This window comes from Homalodisca vitripennis, chromosome 6, assembly GCF_021130785.1.
Source record: "Homalodisca vitripennis isolate AUS2020 chromosome 6, UT_GWSS_2.1, whole genome shotgun sequence".
Classification (NCBI taxonomy): domain Eukaryota; kingdom Metazoa; phylum Arthropoda; class Insecta; order Hemiptera; family Cicadellidae; genus Homalodisca; species Homalodisca vitripennis.
The window spans coordinates 140324362-140347773 of record NC_060212.1 but is presented as its reverse complement, the minus strand read 5'-3'; the positions used below and the strand labels follow the sequence as shown (position 1 = coordinate 140347773).

The following is a 23412-nucleotide window of genomic DNA, read 5'->3' as shown; positions in this document are numbered from 1 at the left end:
TTTATTTCGTTATGAGACGAAATAAGTGATTTCGTTGACAAGGTTTAAATCACTGTTAGTAATTAAACAATTTTGGACTTAATGTTTCATACGTTTAAATGGTATAAACGTTAGCGGTCGACCTTGTACTGTGTCGATCTCCCCCTTATTCTGTTTGATAGTATCTTCGCTTAGGCGAGTGGCCCATGAGGACGGACATAATAAGGCAGAAAAGGGAGCAGCCTCTCATAAGTGACTTTATTAAGTAAGTTTTGATAGGAGTGTTAAAATTATATCACAAACTTATCTTAAATATAATTCTGTATGTGTTGTGATAGTTAGGCTGCATGTATTAATATGTCACGTGTCATTTAATCGACATCGCTTAGGTTGTATAAAAAATTTAATTTCATTATTTCAATCCTATAGTTAGGTTACATTTGTAAAAACAGTATATATTAGAGATCATATGATTGCTTTAGGTATACAAAGGCACTTATTCAACTATTTCATCTTTGTCATAATATTGTAAGATTAATTATAATATATTTCCTAATGCACAATAATCAAATTCAGTATTGCCTATAGTGAAGTAAATTTTCATACAATAGTCCAACACCGTGTGTGATAAGCTTTTCTATCAGTCAACCAATAATGGGATAAGTTTTCTTTATTTGATTTAATACCAACGTTTGAAATGAAGTGTGATTAGAAGTCAATATGTAGTAAATTGAATTTTAAGTTTTAATTTCGTAATTTTTATTCTTAGATTATAAAAATAGGCCATTAAAAGGTTTTTATGTAATTTGAACTGCTGAAATAAACTGCATTATTTCTGTGGTACGGAAACTACATTGTTTCAACACTAGAATTTATAAGTCGTAGTTTTACGTACATATGATTTTAACAAAATTGAACAAAAATATTTATATTTTCATAATCTAATTATTTTCTGTTGCTATCTATATTAACGTATTCAATAGTTTAACACCTTACAATGTGATATGATGGTTAAATATTAACCATCTCTTGTTTTAAAAATACAAAATAGTAGATTGTGCAAAATACAAATATTTTCTATTATCTTAAATACTAAGATAATATAAACTTAAAAACTTAAAAAATATTATAAGTATGTAGACTTCAATCGTTGCTATTTATATGCATATATAATGTGTTTTTGTCTTGTAGAGTTTAAGATTATAGATATGTGAAATCTACCTTTTTCCGAATGAGTAGGAAACTCGTGCTAAAGACAAAGCCACGAAACACTCGAGGTCATCTCAACCTTGTAGAGAGTTCGCGTGACTCAGATCTTATCTATTCTAATGGATGCATATCTTCTGAGCTTAAGCCTAGAGCTACAAATATGCAGATTAAAGTACAACGCATTTTCTATCTCTTTGTGTTTACTATTACGTGCTAAAAATAAATAATCCACTGTTCCTTTTATTAAGAAATAAATTATGTTCCAGTAATAATATTGAATAAAGAAAGAGGTAATAAATTAAAGAGGTACAGCAGAATAATCACAAAATATTGTATTTAAAAATATCTAAAATTTAACTTAAAACAAGTAATGTAGGTACTAAGTATGCCGAGTGTTTAAATCAGGATACTAAAACTTAATTTATACATCTCCAACTATTTTGTCACGCCTCCTGCTCAGCTGGGTGCGAAGTGGGTGTACCCAGGAGAATCAAACGCAGCTCAGAATTACAGCAACTTTATAATCAAACGACAACACTCCCGAACTCCATGGACCCACCACGCGTCACGACCATCACTAGCTAAGCCCTACACTGATCGGGGCCCGCAGGGAGCTCGGACGTCCGCTCGACCGGAGTGCCTCTCACGTAAAACGCCATCTGGCGCTCCCCTTGCTGACACATGACCTTACCTAACTCCCTAACCTTCCGTCCTCACGCCCTCTACTCCTCTACTTCCCAGTCTTCCTCTACTTTTCTGATCTTTCCTTGCTGACCTCTTGACCTGACCTCCGTCTTCTTAAACACTACTTTGCCTCTTGACTCTCTCACTCTCCTCCTCACTGAACTTCATCTTCCTCACTTGAACCTAACTCTTACCCCTCTCTTACTTTCTTGCCTCCTACACTTACCTCTTCTGACTCGTCTCTCCTCTTCTACTTCTCTTCTTCCTCTTCTACGTACTCCCTCTCTACCCTACTGCATCTTGTCCCTCTGTACCCTCTTCTACTCCTCTCTCCTTCTCTTTACTCTCTGCTATTTCCCTCTCTCCCCTCTGTCACTCCTCCTCTACTACTACCTCTCTGCTTTCGCTCTCCCACTTTCCTTCTTTCTCTACCTCTCTACCTACTCTCTGCTACATCAGACCCCTTCTCCTTCCATCCTCTAGCTCCTCACTCCCTCTACCGCCCCACCTCTCCTCTCTCCTAAACCTCCTCCTTCACTACGATACCTGTACCTCCTCTGCTTCTTCCTCAACTTGCCTCTCTCTAACCCTCTCTTACTACCTCTTTCCTGCTTCCTACACTACCTTCCATCTCTTGCTCTTAACTAATTTTTCAGCAGCTCACTACATCACTCCTTCTTTCACTGTCTTCCTACCCCTCCTTCTATCTTCCTACCTTTCGTCTCATTCTCCTCTCTTTTCCTCAGACTACCTTTCCTACCTATATTTCTACCTATCTCCTTTCCTCCCTTCCTACTCACACCTCCTCCACTTCCTCTCTCTCCACCGTCTACTCTCTCTTCCTCGTGTACTGTTGCCCTCCCTCCCTACCTCGCACCTCATCCTTGACTCTCGTACTCTACTCTCCTTCTAATACACGTCCCGCTTTCTTCCCTATCACTCTCCTTTTCTCTCATTTCCTATCCTACACATCGTCTCTTCTCTCATCTCACCCGTACTCTCCTACTCTCTCTCTTCACTCCTACCCACTCTCTCCCTCCTCCCTTCTTCTCTCGACGCTGCACTCTCTCCATTCTCTCTCTTACTCCTTCGTTATCTCTCCTCTGCGCATACTCGATCTCCCCTTGCTGACACTCTCCACCTCCTCATCTTCTCCCTCACCTCTCTCCTACCAACTGCTTACTCTTCCTACTCTTCTCCTTACTCGGCTCCTGCTGACACTGCTCGACACTCCTCCTATCACTCTTGTTTTACCTAACTCTGACCTTATTATACGTCTCACCTCCTCACGTTTTGCACTACCACTTCCTTCTCTCTCTCTTCCCTCATACTTGACCTTCCTCCTTCCTCTACTCCTTGCTACCTCAACTCCACCCTCTCTTTCTACTTGGCTCCTTCTACTACCTCTTCCTCTTCTCTGCTCCTATTACCTCTCCTTCTCTCCTCACTCTTGCCCTTCTCCTCACCCGCTACTTTCTCTCCCGGCCTCGATCCTAACCCATCCTCTGACTCTACTCCTCTCCACTACTTCTACTAATCCGCCTCTTTCCTCCTTCTCCTGACACTTCTTGCTGAACCCTTTACCTGACCCTTCCTCTTATCATCACTCTCTCCTCACCTCCTCTCTCTTCCTCCTCTACTCACTCTTTGAGCTCTCTATCTGCTTTCTTCTTTCCTCTCTCTTACTCACTCTCGTCCTCGTCTTTCTCATCCCTAGACCTCCTTCCTTACTTCTCTCCCCACCTACACTGTCTCTGACTCTTCCATGAACTTCTGACCTACTCTCTCTGACCTCCTCTTCTCTGCCCTACCTCTCTCCTCCTTACATCTCTTCTCTCTTCTCTCCATTCCTTACTCAGACCTACATTTACGCTTCCTTTCACCTGCTCTCCTCTATTCTTCTCTTCCTACTTCCTCGCCTTCTCCTATACTTTCTTACCCTGACCACTCCTTCTCTCATCCTCCCCATTACGTCTATCACCCTCCTGCTTCCTCGCTTTCTCTCGTCTTGACCTTTCTCTCTCTTCTCGCTCTCCTAGCTCCTCCACTACTAGGGGGGAGGGGGGGGGGGGGGGGGGGGGGGGGGGGGTGCGGTGGGGGGGGGGGGGGGCCTTTCTGCGGAGGATGGGCGGGGGGGGGGGTGGGTCTGATGGGGGGGGTGATTGGGGGCTCATGCCTCCTTCTATCTCTTGATTAATAGATTATTAGTCATTTCCGACGAATTCCGGTCTACTCTCGCGAGAGAGATTATGTTAAATAGATATATTAATATGTAGACGCTTACTTGACCTACTTTTCTCTTTGACCTCTCCTATCTCTCTCTCAACCTATTCTAATACTCTCTCTCAACCTACCTCTCTCCTTTCACTTGCTCCTCTTTTCACTACTAACTACTCCAGCCACTCCCTCTCTTCACCTTCTCTCTCTCTTCTGAACGTCTTCCCCCATCTCCTTACTTCTCTACTCCTGCACTCTAACTTCTCCCACCACTACTCACTCCTACTCTCGACCTCTCTTATCTTCTCTCTCTTCTTATACCTCTCTCTCCTCTATCTGCTTAACCTCTCCTTCTCTCTCACCTTCCTACCTCTCTTCTACTCTGCTCGCTTTACTCTCCTCTCTTCTCTACCCTCTCCTCTCTCTCTCACTTACTCTCTCACACACTCTATTGCCTCTCCCCCTCATCCCTCTTGACCTTCCTCTCTCTTGCCTCTTAACCATCACTATGTACCTTTCTCACCTCTCTCCCTCTATCTGCCTTCCTTCTCTCATCGTACACTTTACTCCCTCCTCTCATTCTTACATTCTCCTCATCTCTACCTATACTCTCCTACTCCTCTCATTTGCTCTCCCTACTCTCCTCTCTACCTACCTTCTCTTGCTGCCCTTTTGCCCATCTCACTATTCTACTCTCGTACTCCCACTCACTCACTCTCTTCTACTTCTCCTCTTGACCTTCTTCTCCATCTCCTCCTCTTTTTACCTCGCTACTGCTCAGCTACCCTCTTTCCTCCTCTACCCTCGCTTCTCCTCTTTCTTCAGACCTGCGTTCACACTTTTTTACTCTCTCTTCTCTCTCTCCAATGCTGACCCTCTTCTCACTCCTCCACTACAACTCTTCTTCCTCTCTCCTGACCTTCTGCTTCCTACCTTGCTACCTCCTACTTACCTCTACTCACCTCCTTTCTCCTACCAACTATCTCCACTAATATTACTACTCTCCTCTCCTCTCCTTTCTCTTAACCTCCTCTTCTCTGCCTACCTCTGACCTCCTACCCTTCTCTCTCCTTAGCTCTGCTACTTCTACACTCTCTCTCTAACTCTTCTACTCAATTCTTACCCCTACTATACCTATCTCTACCCCTTCTCACCTCCCCTCTTCCACCTCATCTTCTCTCACTTGCTGACCTCTCTTACTCTCTGCCTCTTCTACTCTCTCCCACACCCTCAAATAACTCACAACACACCCACCCTACAACACCTCACACGGCCAATCCAGGCCTTACGTTAATAAGCACACACACCTCTCCTTCTGCTCACCTCTATCTGCTCTCCTCTAATTCTCTCTCTTCTATAACCTTTCCGATTTCTCTCACCTACCTATGCTCACTCTCCATCCTCTTTAAACCCATCTCCTCTCCTTCTCTTCTTTCCTCCTCCTTCATCTTCACTCATCCTCGCTGCCTCTTCCTCTTCTCCCTGCCCTCTCTCCTCCACTCCTCCTTAACCCTCCATCTACCTTCTCTCGACTACCTCTACCTCCTGACTCCTCTACTTCTCTCTCCTAGACCTCCTCTGCCACCTACTCACTACCTTACTACTGGTCTTCATTCCACGCTCGCTGCTCTCTAACATTCTACTCCCTCTACTCTCTCCTCTGCTTCTCCCTCTCTGTTCGCTTTACCTCTTCACACTACTACTCTTATACTCTTACTCCCTTATCTCGGCTTACTCCCTCCTCTCTCTTTCTCACTCTCCTACTCACTCATACATTGCCCTTCATACTATCTCTACTCTTCTGCCCTTTCATCACTCTCTTTCTACTTCTCCTTCTCTCTCTTTCTTCTCCTCTCTCCTCTTCTTTCCATCTCCTCTTCATCTCCCTCTTCTCTCCTTCCTTCTCTCCTCCTCACCTTGCTGCTTCCGTCCTCCTACTCTCATCTCTAATCCTCTTGTCTCCTCATCTCTCTCCTCTCTGACGCTATCCTAACCTCAACCTTTCTCTCTCTGCTTCTTCACCTCTCTATTTGACCTACACTATTAACTCTCTCTCTTAACTACTCCCCCTTCTCTCCTCTCTCGTCTCACCGCTCATGCTCCTCTCACCCACTTCTCTTGTTTCTCCTCTCCCCTCCTCCCTTCTTGTCCCCTTCTTTCCTCTCTTTCGTCCTTCCTCTTTCTTGTAACATCGCCACTTCTCTTCATCTACCTCTCAGACACTCTCTCTCGTCCTCCTCTCGTCCCTCCTCTTCGTTCCTCCTCTCCTCTACCCTTACTGGCTACCCTACCTTTTTCTTACTTCTACCTCTCTCTCAAACTTTACCTTACTTCTACCTCCCGTCTCTACCTCTCCTCCTCTCTGCATCTCTCCTCTCCTGTTTACTCCTTTCTCACACTCTTTCTTCTCTTTACCTGCCTCTCCCTTCTCTAACACTTCTTGTCCTCTCCTTGCTCTGTCTCTTCTCTTGCTCTTGCTCTTACTACTTCTCTCCTCGACCTTCTGCTCTCCCCCTCCGTCATTCAGTACTTCCAACGGCGGAAACATTGCCCCGACGTCTCACAAAAGAACCACCCAGCCAAATTAAGGAGTTATTGGGGGTTGATGCCCTCTAAGGATTTCGTCCTTCTTCATTATTCCAGGCCCTGGCAAGCTGGTCCCTTGGTTGTGTTCAGTCTGGGCGGCTGGTCAAGTGCACAAGTTACCCTCACGTTTCGCCCGCGAATCGCAACATGTGGCAGAGCGCCGGTTTCTCCAACAGTCATAGTTGTTTTAGATTTTGGAGGCAACACTTGGAACAACGACACTGCGGCAGCCACTTCTCAGGACAGTCATTTACACTGCACATAAAGTCTCTGGCGTTGACGGCTCGATCACACTTAAAGGTCTCTGGCGTTGACGGCCCGATCACGAGCCTCAGTCGTCCGCTCCCATACGTACCCCGCTCACTAATATCATTTCCATGGAAAATTTTATTAATTTAAAATGTTATTCCAGCAACATCGCAATGAATTCGTTTCTCACAAAGGTTTGGCCCCTTCAATCTACAAAAACATGTTTGTCCTACAGAGCCTATCTACCTACTCTAGTTAGCAATGGTTTCTATTGGTGTAATCGCATTTATTTGAACAGAAACATTAGATTTCAAAGAAACTTACTCTTAAATACCCGCGTGGGTGTCCCATTCTCCCTTATATTAACATCTATACTTACGTGTAAGGTATACTTCGAGCATTTTACTAGTTATAAAATACATTAAACAACTTTACATTATTTAATTACTGAAAGCAGGAAATTATAAATGTATATGAAAAATGAGTCATGACACATTCCGGAACCATTCAGCTGTTTCTGTGCGAGTCAGTAAAAAACAAAATATATTAATCCTCTATATTGCCCTTTCTTATACTAGTACAATGACGATATTCCTATTCAAACACTATAATAATATTATTAAGAACTATTTACCAAATTACTAACTAATAACATTAATCCTTATTATCTACCCATTACTATAACTTACGATTTGCAAAAAACACTTTTTTTTATAGAAAAAACCTTACAAAGTGTGATATTAATATAGGGACCCAAACTAAATAATGTTAATAAAAAGTCCACGAAAAGGCATACTAGATATTTGACATCTTCCTACTCATTAACATAGACAAGTCAACCAAACTAAGTAACATTAAAAGCTAACCTGTACTACAGGATACAGATATTTAACAGTGTAATAGGTGGTACAAAAAGGGGGGGGGGGTTTTTTTTTTTGTAACTGAAGATGTTGCACACCGGCGGCAGTGTCATACTTGACAAAAGTAGCTGAGGTCAGCAGTAGCCGCCGGCCTCTCTGGTCACCTGACCTCGCGTCACCGGCCTGGCCTCTGAGCTACTGACTCCCACCGGTGCCCTTAAGAGCTTAGCATAAAATGACTTCTTTCAAACAAAGCTTTATCTCTTAAATTTTATTCTTTACACACATCTAACTCCCTTTCACATAACTACACTAAACACCACACAAGAATATGTTTAATAGCTGACTATACCCGTAACATCTTATAAGTTACTTTGAATGCATTGACAGATCTAATACTGTTGATTATTTTTATTCACCCAATTTACAAACAAATTACAAAAGCAATTACTTCTTTCTTAACATTGGTTAGCATAACCATATACAACATTTGTTTCGTATACAGTGTTACAAATCATATTTTTTAGAAACTAACTTTGTCCAACGCTGAAATTCGATGATTACGTTAATGACAACTGTAAGAGACAACATAATTATTATTAACAGTTTTAACATCATGTTATAAAACAATAGCCATATATATTAGCTAACAAATTATATTCATTGCGACGTCCAATCCTCTTAAAGCATTAAGTCTTCAACCTAATCTAGAATTCTAAAACTATTTCAAGGGTCCCCTTTATTTACAGAATAATTATGAGTTTCACAATTTAATTTTATTAGATCCAAAATCAACGTCTAAACCATTCTACCTGATATTGGCGTATGTATAACGTACCAGCTGAAAACAGAACATGTATTTCACCTAGTCAATCATAATAAACGAGTTTGGAATATAAGCTCTTATATTAGCTAATACACAAATGTCACTCACATTCACTCTGAGTGGCCACACGTTTTTTTCATTTCAAACGTTCACACCACCCCAGACATTTTCATTCACACACTGTACTTACATTTTAGAATTCATGAAACAATAATCTCCTGAAATAATATATTTTAGACATTTTTAATTTATCATACACTATTAACGTTTCACAGTTATACAGTTTTACCCTCGAATTTACCTATGGTTACAACGATTAACCAGGTATCCTTTATACCTGATCACTGAACTGTGGTCCCACCATCAAGAGTTATTCTCACTCCTTTCCATCGACTCCCTCCGTGATAGGCAAGTTCTTTGGCAAGCCACGTCTCTAACGTCACGTTTGGCGGTCATCCGCTTATGTCGTTCGCCTTTCGCTCGATCCCTTGTGGATCCCAGTTTTACCCATCAATCCCACGACGTACCGACAACCAATCAGAACCAATATTATTATAATGCACAAAAATAAATCCACATACATTGTTCCTGATTCGGGGTAATTAATTCATTTTCTGCTCTCACAAATGCTCCTATACCTAAGCCTACTAGATGGGGAATTTCATCCACAACAATTATGGTTAGTAAACAAAAAATAAATGGAGAGCAAGCAACGGCTGACAGTGTATGTAATACATTCCCTCTCCACTGACAAAACCTTAAGCGTCGGGCTCTCTAACTTTCTATGTTCTGTAAAAGATAAATTCCAGTGCGACAGCTGTACTTAGCCCAATCGTTGTCTAAGCATTCGTCTAGTGTCTCGAAAGTGCTGGAAACATGATTAATTTTAGAGGTGATTTTCAAAGTTTTTAATTTTGACCACGAAGCTGGAAGTATGTGTGTGCCACAGCTAACTTAATCCGCTTCCTCTGCCTACACGGATACTTCTGAAACAAAATTGGGAGTCAGCGAACTAAGCTACAATCACACGCACTCTCCTGAAAGTCACCCAGGCACTTACGCACTGTATCTTAAACTGAAGTGTTCGAACTGTATCTCTGCACACAAACTCTAAATGCTCAACAAATGGGTTAGTACATAGGTGGAAGTCGTCTATCGGGTGATAAGTGGGACGTCCCACCTGACAACACATGAAAAGTACACATAGAGAGCCCTCAGCTCGTGTAGGGTCGCACCCTAAAATGTTTTTTCTAGGTCAACTTAAACCCGACACAGACATCAACCGGCGTATCAGGGGACATACATAGTTATTAAAATTCAGGGCTGACAGTGCTGCAAGGCTGCCCCTGTAACACTAACCATACTGTTCTTCACTGTTAACCAAAAATGACGTTTCCTGCTTAATGGTACAAGTCTGGTATATACCACGCAAAAGGTATTATTTAAAGGTGTATACAATCTCTCATTTTAATGGGGACGTAAGTTTTCTTGATTGGAATCTGCAAATTTATTAAGATTGAGTTACCGTTAAAAATTATCACAATCACCTATTTCTAACTTACAGTGTTTTAACACTTCCAACACTGGTATCTGCTAGGTCATAGCTGTCCGCCTTTTAAAATGCAACTGTTAATTTTGTTAAATCCTCTTCTTAGCTTATCTACAGTTATTTTTTTTGTGTTTTAAAAAAAAAAATAGGAAATCGGGATCTTTCCCCTCTCGACATTGACTCCAATATCCTCTATGCGTGTATCAATTGTAACAATTGTAACTGACGTACTGAATGGTGCGCGCTCACCTGTAACATAAACTAACTCTTGTGATCATTTCTCTGTTCGTTTGTGAATTCCTGCTTCTGAAATCGATCGATTAACTTGGTTTGTTAACGCCAACATCCAAGACACGTGCGAAGTCCTCTCTACTTCTGCACTGTAATTCTTATACCTAAAATGAGCATTCTCTAATTTCTGAAAAGGCTTCAGTTTTACTTGCTCACTTAAGCTATTTACAAATTTTGACATTATATATTGATTTATGAATAAAGGTATTAACTGTCGGTTTAGTCGTTTATCTACTCGCCACACAACCAATGGGCGAAATCCTCCTATCAATACTCAAAATTCCTCTGACTCTAGCAGACATACTATTAGATTACATATACATCGGATATCCCACTGAGGCATCGAGTTCAGCCATTTCACTTGCTGTCGCTATACTTTTATCGGCCTGAAGAATCCATGCGAACAACATACATTGGGGAACATTTAATACTCCTGTTACAAAAACCATTATCTGTGGCAGTGACAAATGATACCATATTGACCTCTAGGCAACACACTTTGATACACTAGAGGAACTGATGACTCGTACATCACCATCTCGGGTAATCTCTTTCCAGTACACCCCTGTTAGTTACAGATATCGGCACCCGGGTGTCGCAGGGTTGGGGGGGGGTGGGGAGGCCAAAAAAAAAAAAAAATCCCGGTAACTGCGACTGCACACAAAGAGAACACTTACACTTAACTCATACATCACCGCATATCTGGTATTCCAGTAGCCGCTCACCTCGTTCATCGTCTCTGTCATGACTTAGGTACACACACAAGTAACACATTAAACAAAGAAATAAAAAAGTGTTTAAACCACTGTACGATAAATAATTAATAATTGAAAATTATTAAATTCAGTTCTGAAATAAACGTATATGAATATATATAATGAACCACGATTATGGGAACTCAGGTTGTCTCAGATTCACTTACGTCCACGCGACAACCGACACTAACCGAACTAATTGTCCTCATCAAGGTCCTTCTACACACTCTCACCCTTCCTTCGAACTTAGATCTTGCTGACGCACGATCATAGTTCATGTCCCGGCTATTTATTGTCGTGAAGCCCAACCTTCATGATTCCTCATGTCGATGCACTAATGTTAAGGTTTTACTTACTACCACTCACTACAATTCACAATAAATTGGAAAGTCCAAAAATTGAACATGGTCCACATTAATAATTATTAATCTAACCTATTTACTAAATATTATTTACAACTACTTTTAGTCGAACTATTGGTTTTTGTTTACCATAACCCTCTCACAGTGTCCTAGGTAGTACCAGCTTCCAGCCGACTAACGTGAATTGTATCCTGGAACGGAGGCTTCTTCTTCCTTTGTGACTAGTACACGTAGTTCACGTCCGATTGCTTATCCTCGACCTGTATGGGGTCCATACATCATCTGTGTACAGCATAGTCCGATCTACCCTTCTTGCGGATGGGAGTCCACAAACCATTACTTGTTCCCCTGGTTCAGAATTTCCACATGTCGATGGGTCCCTAATCAAACTCTTTTTCTGCTCTTCTTCACTGTGTACCGCTGACTATCTTCGTGTACGTCTTCACCGGCACTTCTGAACCTCTCCAGCCTTCCTCGACTTGGTGGTACTCTGACGCATGTTTCGTAGGGACACGTCTATGGGGAGCCGTGCTTCTCGACCATACAAGGAAAAAGGTGTGTGTCGAAGTGGTCTCTTGTACAGATGTGTTATAAGCTAAAGCAAGTAGAGGCTCACATACAAATTCCATTCACTATCCTGTTAGTGCTGACATAATTCGAAACAGCATTTGGCCAAAGTACCGTTAAAATGTTCTGTCATTCCATTACACATGGGGTGGGTAGGCATTTGTAATTAAATACTGTTCGTATTTCCCAATCCATTTAACAATTCTTTCACCAAGGAGGATGTGAAATCAGTCCCTCTATCTGACTATATCCATCTTTGGGGCATCCAACTTACAGATTATCCTGTTTACTAGGAACCTCGCTGTTGTTTCAGCAGTCTTGGTTTCGCGTTGCATCGGCCTCTGCCCACTTTTGAGCGTATTACATACTGCTGACTATTATATACACATTCCCTTTTCGCTGACCTCGGAAACGGTCCAAAAGTCCACTCCTATGGTATCTAATGGCTGTCCCACGGAATACAGTTGTAAAGCCCTGCGGCAGCCGTTTGGGTGTCCTTGCGACTCTGGCAGTCCGGGCACGATTTGTACGTACCGTTCAACTTCCTTAACCAAATTTGGAGCCAGAGTATCTGCTTTTTATCTTGAAGAATGTTTTAACTGAACCTCAGATGGCCGCCAGATAATCGACTTGTCATGACCTTCAATAACACCCTCATCTCTGATACTTTTTGGGATCACTAGTAAACATCTTGTGAACCTACATGTGCGGACATTCTTCTTAATAGTAACCCGTCTTTCAACCATAAAGCCTCTTACCAACCGTCATCTGCGCTAGCTGATCCGCTCGGGGTCTTTGAACTGCATCCAATTAATCCACTTGCAATCGGGATCTTCTCTCTGTAGACTGGTGGAGATCTTCAGGTTAATTGCTAACAATGGATATCATTGGTCTTGTCCTGAATCCTCCGGGATCGTCTAACCCCTCCGTGATTCCATTGAACAACATCCCTGGTACCACTGCATTCTCCCTTGCTTGTGTTTAATCTTGTAGTCAACATTCATAAGTTGGAGCCCAACGCCCAGTCCTGCCCGATAGGTCTCTGTTCTTGTTCTAACCAACATAGCGCGTGGTGGTTCACCCACCCCTTTTTTTAATAGTAAACTTTCGGCCCCATAAGAACTGCTAAAGTTTGCGCCGCCCAGACCAACCGCGTGCACTTCTTTCTTTCTCAGTTGATGTATTTCTTCTCTCCGGCGTCCGATAACCTTCGTGAATCCATACCGAACTGGAGAGCACTGTTCTCCAACCTTTTGCATAAGGGCTGCGCCTACTCCTTTGGTCCACTCGCATCAGTGTGCAAACCAATGCAACTTTGGTGAAAATGTCGGCGGGTGAAGAATCGGAGCTGATGTCAGGCGCTCTTCAGATCTACAAAGGCTGCCTCCTGTCAGACCCCAAATGGAATCTTACATCCTCTCTGGTAAGATGACTAAAGGACCAACTACCTAGAGAAATTCGGCACAAAAGATCTGTAATAATTACACATACCAATAAAGGATCGCAGAGCTCTTTTCGTCTTGAGCCTCAAAGTCCTTTAAACTACTTGATCTTGTCAGGGTTGGGACTTATAACCTTGGGCGTTTACCGTATGTCCTAAGATCTTGACTCGCTATACCTCTAAAACGAACATTTGGTTGATTAAGATCATAGAGGCTAGATCTAAGCCTTTCCAAGACCAGCCATAATCTGCTCAGCATGTCATCATATGCTGGTGCCATGACCAATACGACTCAAGGAAAACCCAGACAGCTTACCCCATTTTCAACCCTGCTAGTACCTGGTCCATACCATCCTGGAACACCGCTGGGCTTGTCCTTGAGTCCACAGGGGTACATTCCACTCCCAAACGGCCGTCTGCGTTATAAAAGCAGTTTGTGCTTTAACCTCCTCCTTAATTGGTATTTGGCCATAACCAGATTTTCAGGTCGAGGGTGCAGAACCATTGACATCCGTTCAAGTATGTCAATAATATTCTCCAATTAAACTGGAAAGGGATACACGCCTAAAGATCTTGGATACAAATGTTCAATTTACGGTAATCTACACAAACCTCCATGTGTCGTCCTTTCCTTCTTTACGAGTACAACTGGGGGATGCGTAAGCGCTATTAACTTTTCCGGATGATTCCATTTCGATAGCATTCATCCACCCAGCTCCCTGATAATCTCTCGCTCACTGATGCACACCCTATAGGCGTGTTTAAGCACTGGTAACGTCAGTGAGACGTAATGCCATTTCCCACATCGATGTTCGTCCTAATTTGAGATTTCTTCCAGGCAAGCGACTCTAAACTCTGTCAGCAGCTTATGTAGGGCTTTTCTTTTTCTCTGGGAATAATTGCGGATAATATCTATGTTCGCCCTCCTCAAGCTCGCTCTTTCTTGTCTTTGCCTCCCTCGACTTCGCTGGTCGGGTCTTCTCTCAGTCACAGATTTCATATACCTTCCCGCTAACACTTCGCCTTCTTTGTAGGCACCTTTTATCATCTCCAATTCATCAACAATACTTGGTTAGGTGGCTCGTCGTGAAGTCAAACCGTATGGCACAAGAAACAGATTTTTCTCAAATATTCCGTTCCTTTGGTTCCATAACTCCTAAAGTGGGCTAACAAATCCTTTCGTACTTAATATTTCAGGAGTCTCTGTCTTCTGGAAGGAGTTCAGTAGAATCATCACATAATTACTCTCGCCGGGTATCTTCAGTTGTCTTGTCTTCAAACAGTATGTGCTTCAAACCACAGGGGTCTGGATGTGGACGCAAATACTTGGCGTCTTTTTTCCGCGCTGAGGAAATCTACTGAAATTTTTTCTTCCGTTGGCGATTATAAATTGGCTCTTCTCCTCGAAAATCTATTGTTGGTAACCAAACTTCATGTGGAAATCGTTACCCAGGATACTACAGTCACCCATCCTTTTGGCCACAAACACTTGGGGGGGAACAATATCACACAGTGGCTTGATTTCTAAATAATTTCTATTCTACACCAAAATCTGTACTGTCTCCTCGGTGGCTGTCTTAACATTCATCTCTTGTAACTCTTTAATCCTGTCACTCACGTTGCTACCAATTCTCATCAACACAACTAACACCAGCCCCAGTATCTACATATATTGGCATTGTCCACTGATTTTAATATTTCCTTTTTATTTCCAATACTAGTCCCACGGTCCTAACAGTACTGGCCTCGGACGAGGAAATTCCTGTGGTATAGCGTTGGTAAAAATCTCCACGGCGTAACTCATGGCGTGGAGTTACGTTGTATCTCCTCCATGTGTCATGCCATTCTCGGCGCTCATGTTCTTGCACAAGACGCTCATCCTCAATGTTCATTAGGATTTCTCATCTTTTGTTGGAGCTCTTTTTTTCTAGCGGAACCACTCGCTCCCTGATTTAGTGATTCCCTCTGTCGTTTTCCCTGATTTCCGAGGCGACAGGCAACAGCATGAATTGACCGGGTCTATTGCACTGGTAGCATATCACTCGAAACCGTCACTATTTTCTTCCACTTCGAGTGGAGTAGCTCCTCTTGCTCCTCCCTCCGGTTTCACCTTCCATACTGTTCAACATCTTGTGCTCTTCTTCCTCGGAACTTCGAACTGAACCCTTGCTGTTCTTATGTTCTCATCCATGCGGCCTCGTGTATCTCGAATCTTCCTCCTGCTGTTTTCTAGAAGACCATGCTTAACTTGGCAAATTCAGATAGTTAAGTTTTCCTTTTTCTAGTTTGCTTTCTAGCTCCTGTGTTCTTTCCGTCTTGAATGCTGACTGGCGTTCCCAGTAGTTTTGTCGCCTTTGATGAAACTTCCCCCAGTAAGTTTCTACCCCGCTGTCCAGCCATGAAACATGCCGGTCTGGATCTTCCTTACGTAGCTAGTAGGCATTCTAGAGTGTCATTGGTCATCACCATCACTTTCATCCAAAAGAATGGCCTTAATCCTCTTAAAACATGTTTGATCTTAGTTTTCGCTCGTTCATTCCGGGGTCCAACTTTTGAACATAAATTAACACATCTGTACATACGTTCTAACGGCTCCTCATCCCTTGCATCCGCATCCGCACCTCGGAACTCCATCTGTTCATCCCAAGCGATTGCTGAAACGTATCCTTCATTCCATTTCTTTACCCGTTCCACATTGAATATTGGCTCCTAAAATTGGCTCTAGGTTTTTCGTCCCATTCCCAGAGCTGTCTCCATCCAGGTAACATTCAGTGGAGAATAACCAACATCATATCCTCGTTCCCATGCCAGTGGCCTTGCCACTCTTGCAATTGGGCTAGATACTCCTCCAACTTTGTCCTCCATTCCGCCCCTGAACTTTCCTGGAGTAATAACAGGCCCCCTGGCTCAGCCATAGCTTCTACTCTCCTCTTCACCGTCAGGACCACTACCAGGTAGGGAATTAAATCTACATCACTACGGATTCTTACTTCCTCAACATGTCTATTTGGGGGTGTCCTGGGACTTCGGGAAACCACACTAACTGATGTCAGCCTTGACTGACTTCTTGTTTTCACACTAAACTTGGATGTTTGGGGACACATACTATTGCTCCAACCATCACGAATTAAGATTTAAATAAAAACCAAATCAGAACAAAATTAAATCAAAACAAAATCAAAATCACAATCACAATCCAAATACAATCAAACAATTTAAATATACATATTCCCCCTGACACAAGTTATTCAAAACACCACAACATTTCCAATGCGCGACAGTCGTCGTACCAATGGGGTTTGACCTGGCCAACCCATGGACAAAAGCTCTCTTTTTTTTACAAACCACTTTATAAAAACACAACTATTTCTCAAAATTATTTCTATTCACACAATAAAAAGAAACAGCTTTGATTTACATCACGTGTAGGTTGGCCTCCTATACCGGTTACCGTTTGTTCGACGCACTGTGGCTGCTAAATATGCTACTCTTACAAACTGACAAAATTGATGTTCGTGCCTTACAAGCTACGAGACAAACAAATAAAAACTGAATTTACTCCAAATTACACTTTGGCTTTCAAAAGGTAACTACAATTATTTGATCAACAATCTAACTTTCTCTCTTGTTCATCTCAATCTACATTTTTTTCAACTTAATCAATTTATCTTAAAAAAAAAAAACAATCCGAATTTAAAAAAGAAATATTTACTATTATATTATATAACTATTAAAATATATTATATTACTAACCGGGATCGTTTAATCCGTCTTGGTTCTGGATCACCTCAGGATACCCTCCCTCCACAATTTGTCACGCCTCCATGCCTGCCAGCTGGGCGGAAGGTGGTGTACTCAGGAATCCAAACGCAGTTCAGATTACAGGTAGCAACTTTATTCAAACGACAACACTCCACGAACCCATGACACCAACGCGTCACTACCATCACTATGGCTAAGCCCTAAACACTAGATCGGTCCCTCAGGAGCTCGGACGTCCGCTCGAGCCGGAGTCCTCTCACGTACAAAATCGCCTCGGCGCATCCTCTCTTGCTGACCTCCCCCTCCGAACTTCCAGACGCGGGAACATGGGCCCCGACGTCACAATTTTTTATAATAAAATATTTTATTTAAAGATCGTAAGGACAAAGCTGGGAACAAATAATTTTAAATAAATAAATAAATAAGGACTTTATTTTGGAGCGGTTTTCAACAATAATTGCTGGTTTACAAAACGACTCATGTCTTATTATAGTTCTTAAAAAATTAAAAGCTTATTTTATAGTTATTAATAAATAAAACATAATATTAGACATACAGTTATATATGGCTATATCACCTTGTATTGTACATTAAATACTTGTATATATTTTATTTGTATGTCGTTTCAGATACACCCTGGCCTGTTACGCTGGAGGACAGTTCATTATATCATTTGGGAGCAAAGTACGCAAATCGTTTTCTTTCAAATTCACGGCGAACGCGAGGCATCTCCAACACTTGATCCTGTCTAGTACTGCGAGATCGGACTTGAGACCTGCTTTTTAGTTTTTCTCTCAGATATCCCGGCCTGCCAGTGGTCAGGATTCTGTAAACCAGGCATGAGGAGCGCAGGATACAAGTATCAGCTACAGTCAACAAACCCAGCGATCGTCGAGCCTCCGAAACATGGTCAAACCTTCTTAAACCACATACATACCTTACACACATATTTTGGACCCTCTGTATTTTTTCTAAATCTCCTTTAGACACAATGTTGCCATAGACAGGGAGGCAATAATCGATCACAGAGAGCACAAGAGCCCGGACAAGGCGAAGCCTGGTCTCTCTAGGAAACATGTGCCTATGCTTGTATAGCATTCTCCGTCGACCAAGTGTTCGCCGACAAACAGCACTTACATGACCAGATAGTGTGAGGCCACTATCAAGCATGAGGCCCAAGAGCTTTGAGGATTCACACACTCCTTCAGTCTGACACTGCCAAGCAACACCTCACCCACTGTCTCCGAACCCACATTGGAAGGAATCGACAAGACACTACACTTTTCCTTGTTCAGTTTAATCCCATGCCTCTCAGACCAATCATGGACAATGCTTAAGTCAGCATTCAAAATGGAAACTGCTGAGTCAGCTCTTCCGGCTTCATATGAAACACACAGTTGAGCATCATCGGCGTATGAATACAAGCGACTATGTTGCAAGTCTGAACCCATAGTGGCGGAAAACAGGGTGAATAGAATGGGCCCAAGGCAACTTCCCTGTGGAACACCAGCAAATCTACTTAAAGATGAGGAGAAATCCATCCCAATTTTAACCTTTTGTCTCCTATTCCCCAAATAGGAATCAAACCAAGAAACCACCTCTGGTCGAAAACCATAAAAATGCATGATAGCCAACAACATCCTGTGGTCTATTGAGTCGAATGCATGTGAAAAGTCCAGCATTGCAAGAAGAGATGCTTTCTTATCCGCCCTTGCGTGAAGCAACTCGTCACAAACGAGCAAAAGCGCAGTTGCAGTACTATGGTCCTTCCTGAACCCAGACTGTAAGGCTGGAAGGATATTCTCCGACTCCAGAAATTGTACCATCTGTGAAACAACCAGCTTCTCCATTATCTTCGACAGGGCAGGCAATACCGAAATTGGACGCAGCTCGGACACAGATGAAGGTGCTTTGACTTTGGGAAGAGGCAGTACAATTGCCTCCTTCCATGCATCCGGAAAAGTGGAAGTGGCCAATGACTGGTTAGCTAAATGTGTTTTCAAATTTTCAAATAATTAATAAAATATCAGAAACTCGTGCCAACATTAAATGAAGTAGAAATAGTAGTAGAAGTAGTGAAGTAGCCGCGGCTGTATTTTTGTTAAAGCAACAAAGGTACTTTTAGGAAACGAGAAATCTCCTCAATACATTGAGTTAGTTCGTGTTTGCAGCTATTATACATCGTAAATAAATAAACTAATGTTTAGATTTTATACATATGTCATGTTAAGTATTGTGGAAGGAATATTCTTATGCAGATATGAAACAGATCCGAAATAGAGAATTTTAAAATAAAAGTATTTCGAAAAGTGATTGCTAAGATTTCACATTCACTACTCTTAACCATGTGACTCGTCTATTGATTGATTTTAACGTGTGTATAGTCAGAAGTAATAATAATACTTATTTATTAAAAAAAATAACGAATAAAAAAATAAAAACTTATGTCATTGTGTGGTTGTCAAGATGTTACTTCCTATATTTAATTTCCATTAAGAAGGTGCAATCGAGTTTTGGGTTTTAATTTGTTTACGTTAAATACATAGAAGATTAAAATGACTCTCCTATATTTTCTATCTAATTCTTGTTTATGCAAATTCAAATTTTTTAAAGTTATTAAAGCCTGCATTATTATAAAAGCCTGCAATAATTTATTATAAAGATCCTTTATAAAATTCAAATTAATCTATAATGCTGGTTTGTATTAATCTTATGCTGATATGGTAGATAATCTGACACATGTTAAAGGAAAAAAAAATTTAAAACGTTCCTGATTATTTTTTGTTAAAAGGAATAAAAACTGTAAAATAGAATTGTATTTTAATCCCTAATAGCTTATTTCACTCTAATAAGTAGAGTTTAATAACAAAACACTTATAATGACATATTCTGTTTTTAACACACATATTTGACATCAGTTTAGCAAAACACAAACACAAACACAGCAAACACAACATTTGACAGTATGAGACTAGAGTGTAAAATATTTAAAACAAATATTTATAATAATATTACATACTGAGCAGTATTATATTATATTTAGTTATAATTTAATTATTTAATTCTAGTTTATATATATATATATATATATATATATATATATATATATATATATATATATATATATATATTTATATTTATTTTTCTAAATTATTTCTCTGTTCATTATATTATTTATTTCTCTTTGGTGTTAATCACATGTTCAAAAATTCCTGTTTGTTTATTTATGTAAATTTGTATTTATTTACTTTTGTAAATTTTGTTTACTGTGTTGTTATTTTTATTATACCTTTTTGAAAACGGCAAAGCCGAAATATTAAAGGAAATTTATATTAAGAAGTCTAATAATTGTTATAATAGAGCAATTCTGTTTTTATACACCAGAAGTGAATATATATTTATGTAAGCGACATTTTCCTTACAAATATATATTTATTTATATACTGCTAAAAATACAGCAAAAATAAAAGTACTGGTAACAACCTTATTACAAAGAGACTATGAGTTGCATTTTCCAATTTTTTAGTCCATTAATTAAGAGATCGTTTAATCCTGGTGTTAACGATGAAAAGCTACTATCGCAAAAGTGATGTATAAATGAACATTTCTGCTGAATGGAAGGATCATGGTTTAAACGATTTACAGTGTATTATTGGAACATGACCGATGATCCAGGGAAAAGGTAGTGAACCAATTAACTGCAGCTGTTAGTAGAATGATGACAGTGTTTCAAAGTGTTATTTAAGTGTTAGTAAAGTTATTTAAACGTTACTAAATTGTTATATGTTAATATAATTTAATAGGGATTGAAAAAGACATTGCCATTATTTTTTATTTTTCCAAAATACCTTGATAAATTTCTCTGAAATTTGATATGTCCCCTTATTTCAATTAACTGTGTAATACATGGACTATTTTTTGTTAGTACAATTTTTACTAAAAACTTACATTTCATTATCTACCATGATAGCAACTATCATCCATTATCTTTACAAGATTTTATTTTAAATTATCTGCCTACGTTAACCCTAGAACACTACCGTGTTTCGATATGCCTTTGTTACTACCGATACGTAAATTTTACGTAGCATGTTTATTTTTGTTTTTTAGGTAATGTAAAGGTTTATTTTCATACCTGTGTATTGTGTTTGTGTATTTTCTTGCCTATGTGCTTACTTACTGTGATGATGCGTGTGTTTAAGCGTGTGTGCGGGTGTGTAATGCGTGCATGTGTGATACATGGTGTTTTCCTAACCTTATCTTCATATGAGGTTAGGTCTTCATCTCGTATCTACAATGCCATAGAAATTCATCCTTTCCAAACAGCCCACAAATTGTCTACTAACTCCAAGACTTTTATTTACCAAAAAACAACCTAAAATAGGTTTAGTTACTTATTTTACTATACACTTATACGTAAAATATACGTATTTTTTATCAAGCAATACTACCGCTACGTAAAATTGACGCACGGCCTAAATAAAAATCAATATTGAGACAAGAAAAAGAACTACACACACCTTTACACTTCGGAGGACGAACCACCATTGATCAGTAGAAGCACTGCCCAAAGCTTAAACCGGAAGGTTGGGGGGAGAGTAGGTGTGACTATAAACATGACGCATGTACGTAAAATTTACGCACGGTAGTGTTCTAGGGTTAAAAGTAAGTGTGACACCTATAAAACCATGGAACACAAAGTTTTGGAGGTGCCTTCATGACGTGGTAGTGCTGTGCCATCTTCAACACTGATGGCACAGTGGAACGACTGTCCTAGCTACTAACGGCTCATGTGCAACAAATTGTGGACCTTGCTGATTTATTTAAAGATATTCTTGGTGACTGTGAGCCAGTTAGAGAGGCTCCTTTAGTTACATAAGGATACCTCAATAGACAGAGACTAAGTAACTTTTAACCTTGTTGATTCTTCAGTTGTAATAGGGTCATTAATTACCTTTTTATACAGTTTCCTTGTCTGTAGTTTATAATACTCAAAATTAATGTCACATCTTATGGTAATTTCCATAAAAAATCTATAAAGTTAATAATTGCATTTATTGATCGTACTTTTAAATTAATTTTGCTGTTTGTTTGATTTGTAATAGTACACATTTGTATAGCTATCTTACACTACCAAAATACAAGTAGATACAAATAGTTTTGATTGAGAAAGATGAACGTAAGTGTATTTTGCAAAAAAAGGAGTAAACATGATAGCGTAAATTGATAGAAGGTTCCATTCAAAGATTATAAAATTATATATATATATATATATATATATATATATATATATATATAAATATATATAATATTACTTATTAGGATTACAGACCTAATGACCATCTGCAAATAGTTTTAGTTTAACTGTACAGTAAACAATACACTGATTTATAGAATGGTGCACGATAAATGGGTGACTTTATGAGTAATACTAAAGTAATAATAATAATAATAATAATAGTTAAAGGATAACTTGAAATTCCGCTTCTTGACTCATAGCATTTCGTTGTTGGTAGTTAATATGGAGCTTTGGATGCTACATTACTGCTCACCAGTTTACAATTCTTGATTGGCCTTTCATTAAACTTTCCAAACCAAGGTTTAATTTCAAGATTTTGGTATGTGTCCTGGCTTTTATTATCCCCTGGCGGGCCCACATGTCAATTTTCTTATATGATTCTTCACATTAAAGAACAACAAACATAAATTAAAAGGTGAAAGTTATCACCTTAATAACTAAATAAATAAAGACCAACTAGGAAGAGTACCAGGCTTATTCTACGAAGTGTGCACATCTTTAAAACTTTTATTATTGTTTATTATTACTACATAATAAAATGTTATACAGTAACATATAAAATAAAATGCCCAATACAGATAATGCTAAAATACAAGAGGAAGAGGGTATTGAACTTATTAACTATTTAACCACGTTTTTTGTTGGCAAAATGTCCATAAATAGTTTGTTCTATAATTAAAGGCAATAGTGGAATAGATATATTGAGGAATTATACCTTTTTGGGCACAAAGTTCAGGATTTTTGTCAAAAAAGTCCAGTGCATTTTTAGAAAGCCA

The 23412-nt window shown here is 40.0% G+C and overlaps 2 protein-coding genes across 2 annotated transcripts; one reads left to right on the top strand and one right to left on the bottom strand.

Annotated features, from left to right (window-relative positions):
- Nucleotides 1–1210: 1210 nt before the first annotated feature.
- LOC124365575 lies at nucleotides 1211–3434 on the top strand. The gene is made up of 2 exons (XM_046821567.1): nucleotides 1211–1360; nucleotides 2529–3434. The coding sequence occupies exons 1-2, from the start codon at nucleotides 1211–1213 to the stop codon at nucleotides 3432–3434; spliced, it is 1056 nt and encodes a 351-aa protein (XP_046677523.1).
- A 2711-nt stretch (nucleotides 3435–6145) lies between these two features.
- Nucleotides 6146–6637, bottom strand: LOC124365574 (high mobility group nucleosome-binding domain-containing protein 5-like). Its single transcript, XM_046821566.1, has 2 exons — nucleotides 6416–6637; nucleotides 6146–6271 (listed from the first exon to the last, which is right to left on the bottom strand). The coding sequence occupies exons 1-2, from the start codon at nucleotides 6635–6637 to the stop codon at nucleotides 6146–6148; spliced, it is 348 nt and encodes a 115-aa protein (XP_046677522.1).
- Between the last annotated feature and the right edge of the window lie 16775 nt (nucleotides 6638–23412).

Coding starts and splice junctions, on each gene's coding strand:
- LOC124365575 (XM_046821567.1), top strand. CDS start 1,211: ATGAGTAGGAAACTCGTGCTAAAGACAAAGCCACGAAACACTCGAGGT. Junction 1,361..2,528: donor CTACAAATATGCAGATTAAA/GTACAACGCATT, acceptor CTAATTTTTCAG/CAGCTCACTACATCACTCCT.
- LOC124365574 (XM_046821566.1), bottom strand. CDS start 6,637: ATGTTTCCGCCGTTGGAAGTACTGAATGACGGAGGGGGAGAGCAGAAG. Junction 6,272..6,415: donor AGACGGGAGGTAGAAGTAAG/GTAAAGTTTGAG, acceptor CGATGTTACAAG/AAAGAGGAAGGACGAAAGAG.